Source organism: Leptodactylus fuscus, chromosome 11 (genome assembly GCF_031893055.1).
Source record: "Leptodactylus fuscus isolate aLepFus1 chromosome 11, aLepFus1.hap2, whole genome shotgun sequence".
Taxonomy (NCBI): Eukaryota; Metazoa; Chordata; class Amphibia; order Anura; family Leptodactylidae; genus Leptodactylus; species Leptodactylus fuscus.
This window is the reverse complement of record NC_134275.1, coordinates 21,902,239-21,923,325: the sequence shown is the minus strand read 5'-3', so window position 1 is coordinate 21,923,325 and position 21,087 is coordinate 21,902,239. Positions and strand designations below refer to the sequence as shown.

General features: G+C 43.6%; 1 protein-coding gene across 1 annotated transcript in view; it reads left to right on the top strand.

The window, feature by feature from the left end:
* Positions 1-21,087, top strand: part of LOC142184919 (gamma-aminobutyric acid receptor subunit beta-4-like) — a 149,842-nt gene that overhangs the window by 55,231 nt on the left and 73,524 nt on the right. Inside the window, exon 2 of the mRNA XM_075260070.1 lies at positions 15,357-15,445. Within this exon, the coding sequence (XP_075116171.1) occupies positions 15,357-15,445 (89 nt within the window). The remainder of the gene's footprint in view (positions 1-15,356; positions 15,446-21,087) is intronic.

Sequence of the window (21,087 nt, the reverse complement as noted above, 5' to 3'; positions counted from 1 at the left end):
TCCTCCTAATATAAGACCATCTTAGGCTGTACAATGGCATTGATCTACGAGGGATCTTCTCTTAGAGCACATGTCTACAATGTAATGTTATTATCTCTATGAAGCGCTTTATTGTTGGAATCCATATAAATAAAAGCTTGTATAATTATTAATTATTATTTAAGTGTCCTCTCTCTGCAAACAGCAAGCTTCAGGAATCCAGTAGACGAGCTGATCTCAGAAAGACTGTTTTTCCAGGGATATCTATGATATGTGCAATGAGGGGGTGAATCCAGCTGTCACTTGTGAGTCAGTCCATTCTCTTCGATGTAAAGACACAGTTGTCATTTTATAGTGACATCCTTCGTGGAAATTCACAGTGATTGACAGAGTGCCCTGTCAATCACACTAAGGCATCATGAGGAATACGGCAGTATAAAGTAAGAGAGGATAGACCCTTTGAAGCCTTGAAGTCAATGTTCACCTGTTAACATTATGTTTAGAATATGGAGCTCCAAATAGTAAAATATTAAGATTTTGGTACCTTTGCATTACTGACATGGCTGCTTCATATCAAATATATCTGTATTTGCTTTCATTGGTATAGGCATAAACGGATTCATTACTGATGAAATACTGATATATCCTCCTTATAATAAGATAAGATAGGATAATCCTTTAATAGTCCCACAATGGGGAAATTTCAGTGATACAGTTTCATGGATGGTACAGTAGTATATAACAAGAGAGAAAACACATACAAGCTCATGGCAGATAGAGAAATACTAGGAATCAGAGCAACTAAAATGAAAAAATACAAAGACACACTGCAGGATCATTTAGTTCTCTGTGCGGAGTGATGTTAATAATACAGCCTGACCATGGTTGGAGTACACAAGGAGGGGGTCACAGCATGTAGATATAACAGGCAGAAATGTTTTTTTTTTTGCAGAGGTGGGGGACATATGCAGCTATCATGATAACATGTGGTAGTTCCTTTGGTAGGTGGTGAGATCTCCTGCTCACAGCTGATAGTTCGGTATCTTGCATCAGCACTATTGTCCATTAACCACAAAAAATGCCCCAAATGTCCTTCATCACAAGCCCTCCTCCTTTCTTCTTACCACTGTGTTCTACTGCCCTAAGAAGTCTGAAGCCATCCAGGTATACATGGTGCTGCTCTCTTTCCAAGCTTCCATAAACTCATGGGGATAGGTGGGTGATAGCCACCCAGGAAGGCTGCAACAGAGTCCCACGTGTCCACATTAATAGAAAGAAATACCAGTCAGTTGTAGGCATCTTCACACATCAGCAATAGACTCCAAAAATCATCTCCTTGAAAGAAGAAGTCCACACTTCCATGTAGGTTTCTCCTCCAGCTTTCTCTGCCTCATGGTGACCATGCTGTCCTTAGCTCATGGGGGGATGGTAACAGGCACATGTGCACACAGGAAATTCCAGGTCTTGAGTCTTGTCCATGCTTTAACAATAGAATTATAATGTCTCTCCATAGACTTTAATGGGTGTTTTCTATCTGAAAATGGACGAAAATAGTGCATGATGTGTTTTTAATATAAGGATGTATTATTACTGCCATCTAAATAGATTCGTAGTTTACTATTAGCTCCGTATTATTGACAGAAAAAGTGGATGAAATACAGATAGAAAATATCCCCAAGTGTAACTGGCCTTAGGGAGAGCGTACTGCGAACTATTTTATTATGCATGGCTAATACACAGGGTGCTCATAACCTCTAGTGGTGGCCAGAATTGTATCATGTACAGTGCTGTATCAGAGAAAACCTAATGATATATTAAGACATTCATCAGGACAGAATTTTGGACTTGTGCACTCTTTGTAATGAAAAACACACAGCATGTGTCACAATGAGCAACAGCCAGGTTTCCGCTGCGTGGTACTGGCTCAATGCTACTCGCCTCAACTCAATAACAACTCTGATTTAGTACCAAATACTGTGTTTTCCACTGCAGTGTTTTAACCTATGACCTTAAAGTACCGCTCCGGTTCACTTGGTATTTCAATTGAGGAGGTACAAAAAAAAACAAACCCAGTAATAGATACAAGCTGGACTTTTTTTTGCTGTGAAAAGACAATCAAAGTGGGTACAAGGGAGTACTGTCAATCCCAGTGGCGTAACAAGTGTCTTATGGACCCGGGTACAAACTTTCCTCTGGGCCCCCTCCCCAACAGCTCTGGCCCCAACACAGTATTATATGCTTATCAGTGGCCCCCTATAGTATTAAATGCCCACCAGGGGCCCCTGGCAGAGTGTTACATGCCCACCAGTGGCCCCCCACAGTATTACATGCCTACCAGTGTCGCCTCCCCCCACACAGTATTGTATGCCCAGCAGTGTCCCCCTCCACACAGTATTACATGCCCACCAGTGTCCCTCCCCCACAGTATTACATGCCCACCAGTGGTCCCCCACAGTATTAGATGTCCACCAGTGTCGTCTCCCCCCCCCCCACAGTATTACATGCCCAGCAGTGTCCCTCCCCCACAGTATTATATGCCCAGCAGTGCCCCCCCCCCCCCGCCACAGTAGTATATGCTCCCAACAGCCCCCCTACGCTCAGGTGCTATTATTATACTCTGGGGTCTCCTGCTGAGGCCTGTGATTGATCCTCAGCGGTTGCATGGGAGTGCACTGACGTCATTATGCTGCCGTGCCCCATGTGACCGCTGGGGCCTAATCACAGGTCTCAGTCATAAGACGGAACAGCACCGGAGAGGACACTGAGCCCAGGAGAGTTGAGTATAACTACTTATTATTTGAAGTCACCTCCCCTCAGCTATTATGTATAGCGGTTGGGGAACTAGTTTTTCCCCGACCACTGTCATAGTTATACGGGGCCCCGACCATCTCCAACTGGCTGCAGGCCCCGTACCTTGCCGGTCCCTGTCACGGTCGCACTGCCTATGACCACTATCATTACGCTCCTGGTCAATACAGTTCCATGCTGTGCAAAAGCTTCCAATGCATTTCAACACAATAATGTGGTTCTTACTCATAGAGTTTTGTGAATGTATCCCTAGCTGAAGTCTTCATCTTTCTTTGGTTGTTGCTTTGTGAGTTCTTACACTGGACTGATGTTGGTCACCAAAATGGATTTTTGCTTTTAGACCTTCCATTGTGTAAATCAGGGACTAATGGAATGGCAGAATAGGTTTCCATACAATCATAAAAGACATATCCATCAACTTCGACCAAGAAGTTTCATGTTATGTTAACCCCCAATGACTAAACTCTGGAGTGTTACTTTTCTTACTGAAGACGTGAATCCTCTAAGGTGCAATGCATTTGGTGCTGTCTAGAATGGGATGCAGAGTTTAACAAATCCCCCTGTTCTTCATACTTAAAATACAACTAAACTTCGAACAGGATTCAAACCCAGGACTCCAGCGCTGCAGTGCTATCCACTGAGCTACCGTGTTTCCCCAAATACAACTAAGCTTTTATGATAAATTGATGATAAAGAATTGCTATAATATATTTTCTAAAAGAAAAACATTTGCCTACCTTTTTCCCCTGCACTGATCACTGCATCTGAATACATTGGTCAAATTTGTACTAAGAGCCCATTGAAGTCTATGGAAGGAGGAGGTGAATGAGCAGACAGAAGTTAGAGAGATAATAGGACTCTGCTAAAGCTTTAAGTCAGGGGCTAGATTACAAGGTAAAGAGATGAAACAGTCACTAGACGCTTTAGATAGGTGTCCTTATCTCTCTGCCTGCCAGTCTGTCTTTCCTCCCCTCTCCATAGACTTCTATAGACTGCAGATATACAGGCTGCTTAGGGCAAGCATGAACAGTAATTCCAGAAATAGTGATCAGTGCAGAGAATTAGGGGAGGGAAATAATATTTTCCTTAATATTTCAAAGTTTACTAAAATCGATGACACTGTTAGTCTATGAACGTTACCATGAAATTTTAGGTACACTATAAAACCCAAAAGCATGGGCTATTACTTTTGGATTCTCATATCGGTTCCCAAAATAGTAATTGATTGGCGGAAAATGTTCTGTGGCAAAGAAATTCTAACAAAGCCAGGAATGCAGTCTGGAGAAGTCAATAGAATAGCGGCAGATTCAGCAAGCAGAAGAAAGAGACTGAATCATAGTCTGCAGACAGGCCAGGGACAGGGGAGCAACAAGAACCACTTGACAAATCCAGGAGACAAGGCCAAATCATGGTCAGAAACAGCAGTCAAGAACAGAGTTATTAGAACTCCAGACCAAAAGCCATGCAAATTATGAACTTTGATCAAATTGCAGAAGCTGGACCACGGACGCCATACAGTACCTTAGCAATCCAACACTTGTCTGGACAGATGAAAGCCATGACATGATTCAGCAGGGCATTAGTAAAGGAGGTGTCCAATTGCCAAATAGACTCTGCCATCCACTGGTACCTGGTGAGATAGGCAACATTAGGATTGTGAAAAGAAAAATAGGACATGTCATAACTGTCCAATAGATGCAGGTCCCTCCCCAAACCCCTGTCTCTTGGATGTGTGGTGTATGGGTCTCTCCATTCATTTCTAGGGGAGCTGCAACAATACCCGAGCAGGGAGGCTCCAAAATTCTCCAAATGCCCATGGCAGTGAATGAGTAGAGATGCACATTAATGGCGACATCTCCTTTCCATGTGGTTGAGAGGGAGGAGTCATTGACCAAGGGTCTCAAGATAGGTTGAGATTTGAGACCTATATCTATTGGACGTGGATATGCTATAACTGTCCCAGATGGGAATATTCCTTCAAGGACAGACTAAGGGTCCATTTACACAGAGGAAAATGGTGAGGAATTTGGTGTGGAATTTCAGCGCTGAAAAAAAAAGCCTCCCATTGACTTCAATGGGTTCATAGTTACATAGTTACTTAGTAGATGAGGATGGATGAAGACATCAGTCCATCAAGTCTAACCTATAACCCTACAATCCCTACAGTGTTGATCCAGGGGAAGGCTAAAAACCCCATGAGGCTCATGCCAATTGCCCCATTTCAGGGGAAAAAATTCCTTCCTGACTCCAATCTGGCAGTCAGTATAAAACCCTGGATCAACGTGTCCTTAAAATCTAGAGACCATAACCCATTATATTTTTCTCTTCAAGAAAAACATCCAGGCCCTCTGTGAACTTGTTCAGTGAATCCACCATCACCACTTCCTGGGGCAGAGAGTTCCAGAGCCTTGTTGTTCTTACTGTGAAGAATCCCCTTCTATGTTTCTGGTGAAACCTTCTCTCCTCCAGACGTAGAGGATGTCCTCTTGTCACTGTCACTGGCCTAGGAGTAAAAATATCCTTAGAAAGTTCTTTGTATTGTCCTTTCATGTATTTGTACATTGTTATTAGATCTCACCGTAGACGTCTTTTCTCTAAACTGAATTACCCCAAGTTTGTTAATCTATCGTTGTACTCCAGTCACCCATCCCCCTGATAATTTTGGTTGCCTGTTTTTGCACTTTTTCAAGTTCACTTATGTCTTTCTTGTATATTGGGACCCAAAATTGCGCACAATATTCTAAGTGTGGCCGTACCAGTGATTTGTATAGAGGCATAACTATGTCCTTGTCATGAATCAAAACCTCTTTTGATGCAGAAAAAGGAACCCATTGAAGTCAATGGGCGGCTTTTTTCATTGCTGAAATTCAACACCAAATTCCTCACCGTTTTCCTCCGTGTGAATGGACCCTAACAGCTCTAATTCTGTTTAAGAAAAATTTTTACTGAAAAGAGCAATGGAAACAATGTTAGAAGTCAGAAACTTGAAACGCATTGTGTACAAACTAAGTGGACTGCTGTAACATCTCTGCCTGTTCGGGTCTCTGCGCCACCCTCTGCTCGCGTGCTGCGGTGCAGGAGGCGGGTGCAGTTTGATAATTTGCTTGAAGTTTTTAGTTGCACTGTGTGAACACGGGTCTAGTTCTGTAATTGGATTTACCTGTGATTGACAGCCTGCCTTCCTGTCAGGTTCAGGGCGGGTTCTTCCTCTGTTTAGTCTTGGCTCACTGTCACACTGGTGCCGGTTATTGCCTCTTGCTTGCTGGTTTTTCTTGCTGTTTATTTACTTGTATTCTAATCCTTGACCTCTGGCTTCCCTACTGACTATTCTTTTGGACTCCGATTTGGCACTGCATCACTCGACTGTTACCGTACCCTGGCTAGCTGACCTCCCTTTGTTGTTGTTTCATCTTGTCTGCGTTTTGTGTATCACTTATACAGGAAGGGACCGTCTTCGTGGTTGCCGCCTATTACGTAGGATAGGGCCTGGCAATAGGTAGGAACAGTTGGGGGCTTCAGCTTAGGGCTCACTGTCCCTTGTGCCCCTTCCTCCAGGGTTCGCCAGCAGCTTCTGGGGAATTATCATCTGGCTATTCCCTAACAACTGCATTGTCAAATATTGTATTTGTGTACTGTATTGTGGGTTCCAGCCATTACAGACATCTTCCAAAAAGTCATTACTGGCATTGATTATAGTACATTGTGTGATAACGTCAGAGTTGTGTGGTATGAATGGCAAGAGGCAAAAGGTGGCATGCAACAAGTGGCTGTGGTACCATCACCTATCAAATGTAGTATAAAATAATTTCAGAAAGGTCTGTATAGCTGGAATCTAGAATTATCTTTTAATATGGTAGAAACAACCATAAGGATATCAAACAGGTTTTCTGGGGCTAAAATATTGGGATACGTCATCAATATAAGATTAGCCAGGTCCGTCACCCTGACAGATCAGCTTATCGAAGCTTCTTCATCACAGACCATGTGACGTCACATTCATCATTCATGGGAATTAACTAAATAATTCTAGGAACCCTCCATGCCAAACCCCTTTTAAGCCAGAATTCTGGCATTTAGTGTCAGGACTATCTGTTCAGCTGCTATACCTTTAAGGTTGCTATGTCACTATGGGAAAGCTTCTTGGCCACTAGTGACTGAGAAGGCATTTATAAGACCCGTCCTTCCTGACTCAGGTTGCCAACTAATTACTTTCTACTACCCCCGGTTTGGCTGTGCATCCTGCTGTCTTCATTTGCGTCATACTAACCTTTTAGCTTGTTATTTGACTCTCTTTTGTCAACTGATTTTGTCCATTTGGATTTTGACCCTTGACCTGTTTCTGGATTTCGTGTTTGTTTTCTGATTTGGTCTCTGATGTCCACTCCTGGTTCTGACCCATGCTTGTACAACTATTCACCTGCTTCCACTCCGCTGTGTAAGTCAATAGTGGGTTGGATCCAATGCAGACTACCAGATCCAGTGAAAGTCCATTTAGCCTCGTGGGATCTGAGGGGTCTGTGTTGGCTCGCATTAGTGTTCTGGTTTTAAATAGCTGTCTCTACTGCTCGCTGTTCTCAACCAACTTGCCTTTGTGAAGCCTTTCATCAAAACATAAAATTTAGCTTTGCAGATCTCTCCCAATTTATTCCTTTAAATGGCTGCTATAGTTTCTATTGTAGACCGCTGAATAATGCTCAGCGCCGCACCTCCCATGAGGCGACCTGAAGCTATGGGAGGGCGGCATTTTTGCTGACCTAAGCCAGTCCAGGACAAGCTGTCCTGGACTGGCTTAGTGTCACTGAACGGTGGATTGGGGAGGCCGCTGGAGCAGCGCTGCTCCAGCGGCCTCCCCTCACGCTCAGGCAGAGAGCACATCCTCTCTGTGCCTGCTCTCTGCCTGCTAACGCCGCTCTGCCCCGCCCCCTTTGCCCCACCCCACCCCCTTCGCCCCACCCCCTCTGCTCCACCCCACCACCTCCGCTCTGCCCCCTCCTCCGGGGGGGGGGGGGGGGGGCGGCTTTCTATCGTCCGCCTCGGGCGGCGAAAAAGGCAGGTTCATCCCTGGTAATGCTACAAAAATTCTCAGCGTAAGTCAGATTTAGAGGCCAGAAAACAGAGATTTGGCTGTGATACATTCAAAAAGCATGTACAAGTATGGCTGCACCACAAGTGTAGGCCAAGCCTTATTCTGATTGCCATACGTGGATTCAGGAAGGAAGAAAGGTTAAAGGGATTCTGGATAATCTCATGCACACATTGTGAAAAAAAGAGTTGCGGTAAAGCTGCGTTTCGAAAAACCACAAGTTGCTAATTTTAGACTGAGGCCTCTCTTTGTGGAAAAGCAGCTTTTTTTGTTGCAGATTTTGCTGTGTTTTTTTGTGCCTCAAAAAACCCCATCAAAATCTGCAACAAAAAAAAGCAGCATTTCTGCAATGTGGGGACTTAGCCTTAGCATAAGGCCTCTTGCAGTCTACCGTGGCCATGATCAGTATGCTATCCATGTATATCCCGGATAGCACATTGACCTACACTGACCCATTCATTTCTACGGTCACCTATTCATTAAATGAGAGGGGCCACAAAAACACGGGCGGCACACAGGGGACATCTGCATGACCCCCATGCGCCACCCAAGCAGCACACAGAATTAAGCTGCAAAATCATGCACTTTTACCCTATATATTTAATAGGAAAAAAATGCAATGAAAAATCCTGTGGAAATAAACAATGCACAGTTTTTTCGCTGCATTTTTGAACTAGTTTTCGCTATGTGAACACTTAGCCAGAACTATATGAGACAAACACGCTCTGGAATTTCCTGCAGAAAAATTTTGCAGCAAGCTACCCTTTAAGGATAAGGCCCCATGTTGTGGAAACGCAAGTTTTTTTTGTTGCAGATTTTGCTGCGGTTTTTTGAGCCAAAGTCTAGAGTAGATTGAAAAAGAATAGAAGACATAAAGAAAGCTCTTAGATGTTTCCCTTCTGTTAAATCCACTCCTGACTTTGGCTCAAAAAACCGCAGCAAAATCTGCAACAAAAAAAGTTGCGTTTCCGCAACGTGGGGCCTTAGCCCAAAGCTGGTATTTGCAGCAACTCACGTAAGGGTTTTTCTATCAGTGACATGTCAGTTATTGTTGCTAGTTTTATCAGCGATTTTCAATATTTGCAATGCAGCAAAAAGTACATAGGATGTCACTTAGCACTGCAGGTTTTAGTCACAGCACGTGGATAAAATTTATAGAAGGCTAAAGCCCCACGTAGCAAAACAGCTTAAAGAACGCCATGGAAAAAAATGCACTGAAGAATTTTTTTATATTTTTTGTGCTGCATTTTCTTCTCTGCATTTCGTCTTCCACTATTACATCTACAAAGAAAATGCTTCTGATTCCGCAGCTAAGATTAACACGCTGTTTTTAGGCCTCATGGACCAGAAACGCAGCACAGCGTGAACGCATTGCGGTTCTTCTCGCAGCGCTTTGAACAGAAAGTTCACAGAGTTTTCCTCCGCAGACTTTCTGTTACTTATGCAATAGACTTTCTGAAGTCTATTGCATAAGACTTCAACACTGTTTTCTTCAAATCTACAAACATGACATACGTAACAAAGGTCTATTGTTTATCACTGTATTTTGGTCTGTAGCACAATAGTGACAGTTGAATATGCCTGGGGGAGGTGTGATCACATCTGTAGTCATCCCCCTATAGCATATTACATGGACAGATGTTTTCTGTATTTGCACATTTGCTGCATATCCCAGAACAGCACATTAAATATAATGTTAATAAGATCAGAGAAGAATCAGCAGCTCAGGATGTGATAAACACACGTGCAGCTCCATCTTCCTCTGCCCTCCTCACAAGTAGGGTTGAGCCGATCTTGACTTTTCAGGATCGATTTTGAAATCCGATTTCCGATCATTTTTCATTCGAACCCGATCTCGATCCCAATTCCGATCCCAATGTAAGTCAATGGGATTTTTTAAACTAATCGGAGATCGGATTTTAAAAACAATCCTATTCACTATACAGCATGGAATCTAACAATTGAACGCTCTAATTGTTAGAATCCACGCTGTGTAGTGATTTTTTTTAATCACTAAGTAGCCAGAGGATTTTTTTTTTAATCCTCTGGCTACTTAGCCCCCCTTGGTGTCCACTTACCTGCAGAGATGGCTGGCCCGGTGTCCAGTGTAATCGTTCTTCTTCGCCTCGCTGCCCCCTGCCTCCCAGGTTAGGAGAGTGTGGGCAGGTACTGGGAGGGGAGACGTCACGTCTCCCCACCCTGTACCTGCCCACACTCTCCTAAGCCACAAGCCCCGCCTTCTTCCTAGCTCTTTAAACACTAACCTGGGAGGTGGGGGCAGTGAGGCGAAGAAGAACGAGAACACCGGGCACCGGACCAGCCATCTCTGCAGGTAAGTAGCTAATAGAGATGTTAGTTAGTCTCCCATTAGAATGAATGGATGCGCACAAGGGGTTAAGGCTGTGTGCCAGCTGCTTCCATTCAATCCTATGGAACCGCAGCGGAGCCTTCACACTGGGCCTAAGACTGGATTGATACCACCATGCAAATTGCCTCATCTGAAAACTTTGTAACCATCAAGTTTGTAGCATCCTTGTGAGTAAAATTCTATAGTTTTACCTCTGTGTCTTCCTGTATCCTTCCCCCATCCTTAACTGGGAAGTTATTGTACCATCAAGAGCCACTATATTCTATTTGTCTAACAAGTGTACGCCCACCAACCCATTTACAGGCGTTTAAACTGATCATCCTTCAAGTGCCACTGTCATCTCCACTCTAGGCCAGAACTGTACTCCCGTATTACAGGAGTACAGGGCAACCAGACCTTACGCTGGGTTCACACTAGCGCCTGAACTCCGTTTTCAGGTTTCCGTCTTCTGCATGCAGAAGACAGAAACCTGTCATACAGAGTCCGGCCGTGAGCGCTTTATACACTCCGCGGTGAAACCGTTTTTTTTTTAAACCGGACACAGAGTACTGCATGTCCAACTCTGTGTCGAGTTTAAAAAAACTGGCTTCGCCACAGAGCGCATAAAACGCTCACCGGCGCACATAGCCAGAGACTTTTCAAGCCCATTCAAATGAATGGGCTTGAAACATGGCGGCAGGTTTCCGCCTCCTGACCCTGTTTTGTGCAGGAAACGGAAACCTGCAGAACGGAGTACAGGCGCAGATGTGAATGAGCCCTTACTGTGATTATCTCCATGGCCCGCTAACCACCCATCAGAACCTACCTGTAACCACAGTCTCTCCAGTACCACACAGTAGTAGTAGTATTGGTTGATAACACAAGCTATTACAACTTTAGTGACAGCACCCATGGAAATCCTCCTCCACAGCATGACTCTTAGCTGAAGATATATGTACAGTATATACAAGGACAATTCCATATATAACATCACAGAACTCAATTGAAATGGAACAGCAGAGCCAAGATCAGCAACTCAGCACCGGGCAAGACCTGGGCAGATGCCAAGGCCCACTGCTTAGATGAGAACTGAAAATACAAGTTTCTCCTCTCTGACCCCTCTGTAGCTGGTGTCTTCTCCAAGTGATATATAGCGCTTCTGTAATAGCTGCAGTGTTAGTGACTGCAGATAAATGATAGATCATTTGTTAAAGTTTATAAGTCAGTGTCACAGTATGAAATAAAAATTCTCTATAGACCCCAATGTAAGTTAGTCGGATGTGTTGGGTAAGGGTGTTGTCGCCCATGCATTTATAACAGAAGTCACAATGCAGATGTGAACATAGTCGTCAATGTCTTTATGAAAGTTTTTTAAAAAGTCTATTGAGATTACTAATGTTTTGTATGTTTGATAATTGTATTGCTATATACATCCAATCATGCTTCCTTAGTGAAGTGCCGGTATGACTGCCGGTTGTAGGTAGTGTAGGGGAGTGGGGGGGAAGGTATCCTACTTATCTTTCCCATCTTCGTAGCAGCTGGTACTGCTGTTCGTCCCGGCAGTGGTGGGCGGGGCTTAGTGAGGTTTCAGGGTGGGGCTTAGTAGTGCTTTGTGGGCGGGGCTTAGGTATCCTCACTTCACTGGCACAGCAGTGGATGCTTCACATGCCTCTTGGATGAGCCGGGAGAGTGAACTCCCCGCAGCATATGCACAGCGGGCATCTCCCAGCTCATCCTACAGCAGCAGGAACAGTGGATACAACAGCATTTTTGGAATGTCTTACTTTCGGGGGGTGACCTACTTTCGGGGGAAAGACGGTAGGTGTAGTTGTATGATATAGCTGTGTGAATAGTAAAAAAGAAAAGTACCCAGCGCCTCAGTGTCTTAGGTTGGAAAAGGATTGAATGCAGTGTCAGCTCCTACCCGGACAACCACCCATGAGTGGTGAGGATAAATGTGAAAAAAATAAAAAATATAGGCTGTGCTGTCAGGTTTCAAAGCCTTAACAGCACAACCTATATTGGGCGAGGGTGTTTGCTGGGAGTCCATGGAGAAGGGTGTTGCAGTAGTCTAGGTGGGAGATTATGAGGGCCTGGACGAGCATCTTGGTAGTTTCTTGGGTGAGGAAGGGGCAAATTCAGTGGATGTTCTTGAGCTGGAGGTGGCAGGAGGTGTTGAGGGCTTGAATATGTGGCTTGAAGGATAGGTCAGAGTCCAGGGTTACCCCAAGGCATCGGGCCTGTGGGACAGGGGTAATTGTGGTTCCATTAACAAACACGGGGAGAACATACAAACTCCTTACAGATGGTTTTATGCCCTTGGCGGGATTTGAACACCAGGATTCCAGTGCTAACCACTGAGCCACTGTGTGGCCCCTGGACCCCATTATATTCTATTGGGTCCGTGTGGATTCTTAGCTAACCGCTTTTTAATGTGTATAGGTTTCCATTCGATGGGTCCCCAAACGGACTCCCCAAACGGAATACTGAACGCAGATGTGAACCGGGCCTGAGTGCTGTAAAGATGTATGCATTGTTATACCTAAAATCAATAGTAAAAAATATAGCAAAAATAATTGAATTTAGTGATTAAATCCAGTACTAGAGAGACGCTCAGAACAAATACTATAAAACTTGGTATGCAGATATTGTATTAGAACAACCAAGCTTCATGCATAGATACTGATACTGTGTCATCCAGGGGCATAAGCGGAGGGGTGCAGGAGAACTAGATATTTTCTCAATTTGATGAGACAATACATTATAGCTGGGGGGCTGGGTACAGATTTTGGATGGAAGCTCAGGAACTTTATGTTACTCCTCTGCATCCATCTCACCACAGACCACACAGAGAATCCATTACTGATCAGATGCAGTTAAAGGAAGAACATTTACATTCAGTTACTCACAGGTGACGTCTTGGATGAAATTGTCTCTACAGAATTTACCATCCAGATGTCTTTGGCATCTCCTATTCTTTGTATTTCTGGCTGCCGACTTATATAGAGTTACCCACTGCCTCCAATGCGGTGGCTACGCAGCCCCTACCACATACAACTGAACCCAATTAAGCTGGGATTCCCTTTTTCCCTGGTTCTATTACACAACCCGTATTTCAACAAACTACTTGACATAATGGAGGAGAAGACTTCAATGAAAAGAGAACAATGATATTCATGCCCTAGACCTTTCATCCAAGAAAATAAACCAATGGTGAAGAGCACAAAGTTCACCCCCTTCCCTCATAGATTGTAAGCCCTCGCGGGCAGGGCCTTCTACCCCGCCATGCCAGTCGGTCATTGTTAGTATTATATCTACCTGTATATTCTGTGTACTGTATGTAACGCCCAAATGTAAAGCACCATGGAATTAATGGTGCTATAGAAATAAACAATAATAAAAATAATAATAAGGCATAACATGGTGCTATGAACATATCCTGGTTGGTGGTCTCTGCCAATCTGCTCTCCTTCCCTGCGGTCACTGCAATGTTATCTGGTTGTCAGTTCACAAGCTGACATTGGTTTCTATAAAAAACTCTACCTAATACCTCCCCCAAATCAGCCATTGTGTATTGGATTAGCCCAGTAGATAGTGACCTGTATACCACACCGTCTTGTTCATCTACTGTAGGCGGTAAAGAAATGCATGTCCATATAGTTCAACATGTCTCAGGGCGCTATCACACCCCAGCAATGCTTTCAGCTTAATGTATGCGCTGGATAAGCTGTCAGTGGATGTGCTAAACTGGATGAAAATATGACTGAGTGGTTGGTCCTGCATAGGCACCCATGTTAGAGAGCTATACCGTGTGATACACATCCTTCACTGTATGTATAGATTGGGATAGCTCAGCCTCAACTCTATTCTAGGCAGGAGCAACAAATGCAAAGCCTGCTGGATTTTACTCAAATTGTTCATTTTTTTACATTTCCCCATAAAATAACAATTCTGTGTGGTGTCATCCCTCTTACTGCAAATGTGGTGTGGTTATTCTTACTGAAAGTATATTAATAACCGATAACTTGGTACGATCATTGATCGAGGGCAATCTGGCGCTGATTGGACAGTGTCAGGGTTGGTTCACACTAGCGCTTGTATTCCGTCCGCAAGGAGTCACCCCCGGACGGAATGCAATCGCAATTGCAAGTGATGTGCTTGCAAAGCACATGGAGCCCATAGACTATAATGGGCTCTGTGTGCTTGCCGCGCACTGCCCGCACAATAATGGGCTCCGTGTGCTTAACTGCACAGCGCTTGCATTAGCGTTGGGATTCCATTCGGGGGGGTCTCCATGCGGACTCCTTGCAGACGGAATACAAGCGCTAGTGTGAACCAACCCTCAGGCAGAATATGGACACACCCACATCTGGTAACACCCACTTGTCAATTTATTTGTACATTTCCAGGGGGAATAACAGATGCCCAATATGGATTCTAAGTAATTACAGACAAGTTCTGAGAAAAGCAATCCCATCTGAAGAATAAACATAGCCGTCATCAGCTGGCATCACCAAGGAGGTCACTTAAAGCTTCTTATTTCCTCTAGTCACTGCTCATTCAGATTTATTTTTCCTAGAAGGGGTCTTGAGTGTATGTTGGCCACGAGGCCTGTTATGCCAGATTCACACTAGCGTTTGGATTTTCTTGGGGTATGCATGGGGATCCCCAAAAAATGTAAACTCTATCTGTTTAATAATGCGTTGACCCACAAAAAAAAAACGCGTGCCCAATAGTCTACAATGGGGTCCACCTGGTTTTAATCGGCAGAGAGAAGTCCTGCTTGCAGGTCTTTTCTCTCCAATATGAATGGGGACAGAGTGTGAACCAAGCGTTACTCTGTAATGTAAGTCAGGGACACACGGTAACTACGATTGATTAAATATCTTTGTAATAATTATTATTTTTTAAGATTTGAAGTTTTGGTCAATTTGGTCAAATCCACTCATGGCCTATACAATATTCTAACAAAACGAATGAAAGATATTTTGGGTGTTTTTTTGGGTGACTCCTCGCACCAGGCTACAAACTATGAGATATTCTCTATCACTAATATCACTGCAGATGTCGCCTATTACATCTTATTGTTTGGGATTTATGTTTTTCAGCAATTCACTTTTTTCTCTATACTTTCTTTAGCCCTCCTTCTGGGAATATCTCAGTTGTGAAGAAAACAGTGGACAAGTTGTTGAAAGGATATGACATCCGCCTGCGGCCAGACTTTGGAGGTTAGTGAAAGCCATCACCTAAAAAATAATTTTCCGAAAAAACTAGACGTCTAGTCAAAATACGTAAAATGTTTAAATTGTGAAGATGTGCAGTAAACTGCTGAGTGTGACCATGACACTGAATATGTGTGTAGTACATTGTTATATATTAGGCGGTGCTGGATGTGATCGATACTCTGTCTTTGTCTTTTAGGCTGGGGCCTCACGGGTCGTAAACGTCGCAATTTGCTCGCGGTGGAAACGCCCCTGGAAAAATTGCGGCGTTTTACAGTAACTGCAAAATGGATGGGATTCTTGCGAATCCCATGCCCACTTTGCAGTAAAAACCGCGGCACAGACATGCCACAATTTCCAAAACCAGCATGGTTTTGGAAATCGCAGCATGCCAATTATAGCTACGGAAATGCTGGCAGTTTCCCCATAGATATAACGGTATCAAAGTCTGCGGAAGAAAACTCCAGAAACTTTCTTTTTAAAGCTCTGCAGGAAGAACCGCGATGCGTTGCTGGCGCGGTTTTTCCCGCAGCGCTTTATAGCCCCGTGGAGCCTTAGCCTTACGCTAGGTTCACACCTGCGTTCGGCACTCCGTTCTGTGGTTTCCGTCTTCTGCATGCAAGAAGACAGAAACCACAGACTGGGAGCGGCGGTGAGCGTTTTATGCTCTCTGCTGTGAAACCGATTTTTTTAAACCGGACACAGAGTACTGCATGTCCGACTCTGCATAAAACGATCACCGCCGCTCACGGCCAGACAGCTCTCAAACCCATTCAAGTGAATGGGTGAGAAAGAGTCCTGCAGGTTTCCGTCTCCTGCCTCTGTTTTGTGCAGGAAACGGAAACCTGCAGAACGAAGACCGGGCGCAGATGTGAATGAGCCCTTAAGACGTATTTGCCATTTTGGTTCCTTTCTACAGTGTCTAGCTAGCAGATAATATTCTGTTTCTCAGTGTTTGCTGTGAATATACAGTATAAGCCTGTGGAATATGGCAATATCTATCAATATGCATCTTTACGCCAGGGCTCCATGTTGCGAATGCGCAACGTGTTTTGGCAATGGCGGAAACACTATGGCAAAAACCGCACCGTTACACAATAACTGCAAAGAACATGGGATTCTAGCTAATCCTGTCTACACATTGCAGAAAAAACCTGCACCAAAAATTTTGTGATTTAAAAAATGCAAGCTTTTTTTGCAACTCTCAGCAGGTCAATTATACCTATGGAAACGCTGGCATTTTTCGTACAGGTATAATAGAGGCAGAAAGTCTGTGTTTCTGCCATGTTTTTTTCGGCTGCGCTTTTTTGCTGCGGCTTGCTATGTGGGGCTTTAGCCTGAATGTGCTTTTCTTGGTGTAGAATTGAAAGATTTATCATGGTAAATGCATGCATACTGTAGCTCAAATAAATGACACAAATTGCCTACCGTATGGCATTAATGAGGTTTTTGGAACTTGAGTGTAAGAACTCCATCAATAGTTATCATGGTTGTTTGGGGTGTTCTCATATACTTACAATGAATAGGCATGTTTAATCCCCTCCCAACGTCCGCTGTACTAGCAGATGCTGGGTGTTTAAACATGGCGGTCGCTCGGGAGGCGGGCAGCTGCCATAGCCACCGGGTGTATGCTGTTTTATATAGCAGACACTAAAGCCCACAATCAGTGCCTGCACTGATTGCGGGCATTAACCCCTCTGGCGCCTTGGTCAAAGCTAACTGAGGTGCCATTTTGCCAGCAGCGCTTGAGCGCTGCCATTTTTCTGGGGATCGTTGGCACCTAGAGCAAGCTCCAGGTCCAGCTTTCCATTGACATGACAGGCTGGAGCCTTGTGAAGGCTCTCATACTTTCTATTGCAGGCTACTCTAGAGTAATTTGCAGTCAGATCTTTCACTTGTACTTCACTTTTGTAGGCTAAGGCCCCAAAGAACGACCCGCAGCAATAAAGCGCTGCGGGAAAAACTGGAGCGGCAACACATTGCGGTTATTCCTGCAGCGCTTTAAACAGAAAGTTCGTGGAGTTTTCCTCTGCGGACTTTCTGTTACAATTATATCTATGGGGAAACCACCAGTGTTTCTGTAGATCTAATTGACATGCTTTGATTTCCAAAACCACGCCGGTTTTGGAAATCATAGCGTGCCTGCTTGGTGTCTTTTGCCGCAAAATGGGCATGGGCTTCACTAGAAATCCATCCACTTTGCACATACTGTAAAATGCTGCAGTTTTTCTTACAGCGTTTCCGCCATGGACAAATCGCTGCATTTCCGACCAGTGGGGCCCCAGCCTTAATGAATGTTTTTGTTGAAAAAGTTTAATAAACAATGAGCTTACACAAATAAATTTGTGTGGATATTCCAAAAGACACAGCATGATCCAGCAGTGGTTAGGGGATATAGGTGTCCATGTGATAATCCAGATCTAGGCAGACACCAATAGTGCCCCCACAGGTAGAGATGGGGGAGGTTTAGTTAGGGAATTAGACTTTTTTTTTTTTTTTTTTTAAATGTGGATTGCAAGCCCCTTATAGGGATCACAATGTACTTTTTTTTTTTTCATTCAAGTATGTTTTTTGTACAATGGGAGGAAATCCACACAAACACAGGGAGAACATACAAACTCCTTGCAGATGTCATTCCTGGCGGGATTCGAACACCCAGGCCTCCAGTGCTGCAAGGCTGCAGTGCTAACCACTGAGCCACCGTTTTGCCCTGGGAGTTAGACATTTTGAGTTGGGCCCCCACTTCCGAATGACCAGTAGTGGCCAGAAATGGGTCCCTTAGTTCTCTATTAAGAGATGTACCTTGCTTGTCACTATGTATGGTATACGGGCTTGTGTGTGTAAAGCAGTGGAAAGAGGGTGGGAGAGGGGGTCACGTCAAAAACATAAAACATAGAAACTTAGGAACTAGCAGCTCTACCTATATTATTTACAGGCTTATCACTGATTGAAAACTGTCTGGATTGGGAATATCTACAGTATATGCCGCCTCAATCGGAGCACCAGAGATAGCATCTATAACATGTATATCGTATAGCTGTATCACTGTTTAATACGTTATTGAATTCCCATTAGAGTAGGGCAATATGGTGCTCTATACATTGGGAAATTGCATATATTTATCCTGAGCTGACCTATATACACTCCCTTTGACCTCTATGTACTGTATATGTATATATACTGCCTTGTACAACATCTCTGGGAAGACTGAAATTCGCTTGCCATTGTATTCTAGGAGGCGATGGTTAGGGCTTAATATACCTTAGGGTTTCTAGGAACCTTGGTAGGAAAATGCAGCCTAAACTAAACTCTATTCTTTGCCTCTCTGACATCTTATCATCAGTTGTAACTATTCAGAGCTAGTTCCAGATATATCAATACTTTGCCCCCAGCTCTCTGGAGCAGAATGCTGATGTCAGCAGAAATAATGCAATTATAGAAAGTGATGAAACGTATCTGTTACCTAGTGCTCAATACTGTGTGTAGTGTCGCCTGTCACTCCGTTGGAGGGCACAGAATGTCATAGTTGTTCTGTCTTTTGCACTTATAACTATAGATTTTGTACTGGACCATTTAATTTTTCATTCCAAGAAAACTAGGGATGAGATAAGTCAATGTGCAGAAAATGTAGACATGCTGCATTAAATGTGGGGACCATACAATGTGGGGACCATGCTACCCATTAGACTAACCAAGTCAAAGAGATGAAAAGGCAACAGGCTCCTCTCTACACTAGTGCTTCCTATAGATAGACCACAAAAAGCCCACCAGCACTTTAATTTTAATGGGTACTAAACTTAGGCCAAGGCCCCACATTGCGGAAATGAAGCTTTTTTTGTTGCAGATTTTGCTGCGTTTTTTGAACCAAAGCCATGAGTGGATTACGCAGAAGGGAGAAGGATAAGAACTTCCCATTCCTTTGGTAGCCACTCCTGACTTTGGCTCAAAAAACCGCTGCAAAATCTGCAACAAAAAAAGCTGCATTTCTGCAATGTGGGGCCTCAGCCTATGGTAGCTTTTGGTTACAGCAGGACTGCACAGCAGTTTGCAAAAGTTACGCCAGGTTCACATCTGCGCCAGAGTCTCCGTTGATTTGGTTGGACATATATGACACTGTTGTATCCAGGATAACATACTTAATGTCTGAAGGGAAGGAGCACTATTTGGTCTTTGGGGCACAGTTTGGTTTTGGACATCATGCCACTTTTGCAGAGTCCCTGAATTGTCGGTAAAGTAGAAACCACAGACAACTGACCATATTTTGGAAATTATAGTCCTCAAGGGGTTGCGTAGTGAGAATTTTTAAGCCTTGAGTGTTGCATTCATTTAGTTTCCAGAAGTGAATGCACAGCTGAGAAATGAAAATTGCAATTTTTCCATAGTTATGCCAATTCAGTGACTGATATATCACACCCAGTTTCTATCACCAGAGACACACACTCCCGCAGTTATCTTTTGGAGTGTTCATCTCTGACACAAACTGGGCATAACATATTGTGCTCTGAAATGGCATTTTCACTTTTCACCACTCATTTCTGGAAAAAAAAATTAAATGAACATGTGAGGGTTAAAAATGTTCACTGTGCTCTTGGATAAACTCCTTCAGGGGTGTAGTTTTTTGTGGGATGAGAAACACTTTGTAATTGCACCATTTTGGCTTACATGTAATTTATTGACCAAATTTTAATAACCAACCTTGGTGAATTAAAAAAAAAAATCCTTGTATTTAAATGTTTTGCCTTTCTGCGTACAGCATAAGGGCTCGTTCACATCTGCGCCCGGTCTCCGTTCTGCAGGTTTCCGTTTCCTGCACAAAACAGAGGCAGGAGACGGAAACCTGCAGGACTCTTTCATGCCCATTCATTTGAATGGGTTTGAAAGATGTCTGGCTGTGAGTGGCGGTGAATGTTTTATGCTCTCCGCCACAAAACCAGTTTTTTCAAAAGTTGGACATGCAGTATTCTGTGTCCGATTTAAAAAAACGGTTTTGCAGCGGAGAGCATAAAACGCTCAGCGGCGCTCACGGTCGGACCGATCTGACAGGTTTCTGTCTTCTGCATGCAGAAGACGGAAACCAAAGAACGGAGACCCGAACACTAGCGTGAACCTAGCGTAAGTAGAGAGTTACCTTTACTCTATGGGTCGGTACGATTACAGTGATAACTAATTTCCATAGTTTTTTTAAGTTACTAATTTTGCAGGACAAAAACTAATTTGGGGAAATCAATTGTTTTTGCATCGCCTTCTTCTGAGAGGCCTAATATTTTCAGACATGATTGAGGGCTTGTTTTTTTGTGGGACAAACTGTGTTTTTTATTGGTACTGGGGCACATATTTGACTTTTTGATCACTTTATATACCATATTATGTGAGGTGAGGCAGCAAAATAATCATTACTACTTGTGTTTTTTCTTGTTTGTTTTATGACCTTCAACTTTTTAAATGTTTTTGTTTTATTGTATTGGTTGTTATAAATGCAGCACTACCAAATAGTTATTAATTTTATTTATATATTTTTTTACAAAATTCATTTTATGAAAATTTTTTAAGTGGGTTAAGGGACGGAAACCCCGAATGGAGTTCAAGCCCTGGTGTGAACGTAGCCTTAGTTTACTCGTTATATTATTTCTTTTTCCTCTTGGTATAGA